The sequence below is a fragment of the Camelina sativa genome, chromosome 17 (genome assembly GCF_000633955.1).
Source record: "Camelina sativa cultivar DH55 chromosome 17, Cs, whole genome shotgun sequence".
Taxonomy (NCBI): Eukaryota; Viridiplantae; Streptophyta; class Magnoliopsida; order Brassicales; family Brassicaceae; genus Camelina; species Camelina sativa.
In genome coordinates this window covers 14,890,213-14,891,979 of record NC_025701.1, presented here as the reverse complement: position 1 = coordinate 14,891,979, position 1,767 = coordinate 14,890,213, and the positions used below count along the sequence as shown (strand labels likewise).

The following is a 1,767-nucleotide window of genomic DNA, read 5'->3' as shown; positions in this document are numbered from 1 at the left end:
TCTAATAAAGAACAAAAAATGCCTAATCCTCTAATTTTTTTTTTCAAAAAGTGCATAGTTTTCTAACTAACTCATTCACTAAAACCAAACTTATGTGGCAATATATATATATATATTTTGTTACTAGTGATCTGAATTTGAAGAAAATTCCATACATATAGCAAACATTTTGTTTTGTAAGAGTTTATAAAGAAAACACTTTTTTTGCTAAGAATATAAGGAAAACATGATAACGAAGATCTGGATAATATTGAGTGTTAACGTCAATTCGTGACCACGAAGATCTGGTATAGAACTTTGGAAATAATATTATTAAAGAACGGGAACTTATGCAAGGAATGCAATTTGGATTTTGGTCGGCAATGTGAAGTCCACGAACCCACGTAAGCACCACCAACTCAGCAACACAAAAGATATATAATTATAATTAGATGTGCGAAAGGATGGGAGAAGCCAAGAAAAGGTAGGGGCCTTAAATGTCTAAATTAAAGTCAAGGGACGCGTGACCGTGTCGTAACGGCAATGATCTATCTGAAATTATGAATCTATGATCTGATAAGTCCGTCCTTTTGAATCTGATAAGTTCTTTCTGTTATCATTACCAAAAGTCTTATAGTGACAAAATCACAAAAACCATTGGTCACTGGCTCACTGCAACATTGATGTTTTGATTTGTAAAATAAAAATAAAAAAATCAAAGGTTGTTGTTCAACTAATTTATAGTATAAGCTTAATCTTCCAAGGCTGTTGTTCGATAATTATGTATTATCAGAATCGTTTCAGCTCTCATCAACACGACTGATAATACCCTACGTCATGCTCGAAACAATAGGTTTCAAATCATCATCAACTTGATTTGCGAACATTCCAATATCTTATGTCAATAACTATAGATTTTTTTAGCTAAAGAAATTTAATATTATAGCAAATCATTTTTATTTTAAAAAAAATTGTTGTCTTGGTGTATAGCGTGCTAGTTAAGTCTTTATTTGCAATTCTTGATGCTTTATTAGAGTACAATAATTCATTAAAAGCACGTGTAAATATGCTGGCAAAAATAAAGACGGATTACTGATAAACTCAGACCATATCAAATTGTAGAAAGCATATACTAATTCAAACCAAAACCGTTATAAAACAAGACAAAATTAGGTAGGCCAAACATTAACAACCGGCCAAAACAACCTAACCCCTATTTTATATTTTCGTCGTGCAGTTTCATTTTTGGTCGTTTTCACGTTCGGCCAACCAACCAACACAAAGGAGACTCAAACGGAACAAACAAACAAACTAACCAACCAAAACCCCAAATACAAAAAAAACCCATACCAATAAAAAAAACTTCTTGCTTTGGTCACGGATGGATCAAGCCTTGCCTAAACCACCACCGGTGGTCACCACCGTCGTCCCAGATCCGCCGCCACCACCACCAACGCAACCGTATGTTCTACGATACATGGCGGATCTTCTTGGCCGGATTGGTATAAAGGACACAGACAAAGATGGTAACGTCAGCCCACAGAGTCCGAGGAGTCCTAGGAGCCCAAGAAACAACATTCTCATGGGAAAGTACGAGCTAGGGAAGCTTCTTGGTCACGGAAGCTTCGCTAAGGTTTATTTAGCTCAAAACATAAAGTCTGGAGACAAAGTCGCCATTAAAGTCATCGACAAGGAGAAGATCATGAAGAGCGGTTTGGTTGCTCACATTAAACGGGAAATCTCGATCCTCCGCCGTGTTCGTCACCCTTACATCGTTCACCTATTCGA

At 36.2% G+C, this 1,767-nt stretch overlaps 1 protein-coding gene and 1 long non-coding RNA gene across 2 annotated transcripts in view; one reads left to right on the top strand and one right to left on the bottom strand.

Moving 5' to 3' along the window:
* LOC104757252 (CBL-interacting serine/threonine-protein kinase 18-like) overlaps positions 1,268–1,767 on the top strand; it is a 2,990-nt gene continuing 2,490 nt past the window's right edge. Inside the window, exon 1 of the mRNA XM_010479980.2 lies at positions 1,268–1,612. Coding sequence (XP_010478282.1) covers positions 1,361–1,612 — 252 coding nt within the window. The 5' untranslated portion in view covers positions 1,268–1,360. The remainder of the gene's footprint in view (positions 1,613–1,767) is intronic.
* The window catches only part of LOC109129826, a 1,519-nt gene continuing 1,218 nt past the window's right edge, over positions 1,467–1,767 (bottom strand). The window contains exon 2 of the long non-coding RNA XR_002036123.1: positions 1,467–1,759. This is a non-coding gene — a long non-coding RNA (uncharacterized LOC109129826). The remainder of the gene's footprint in view (positions 1,760–1,767) is intronic.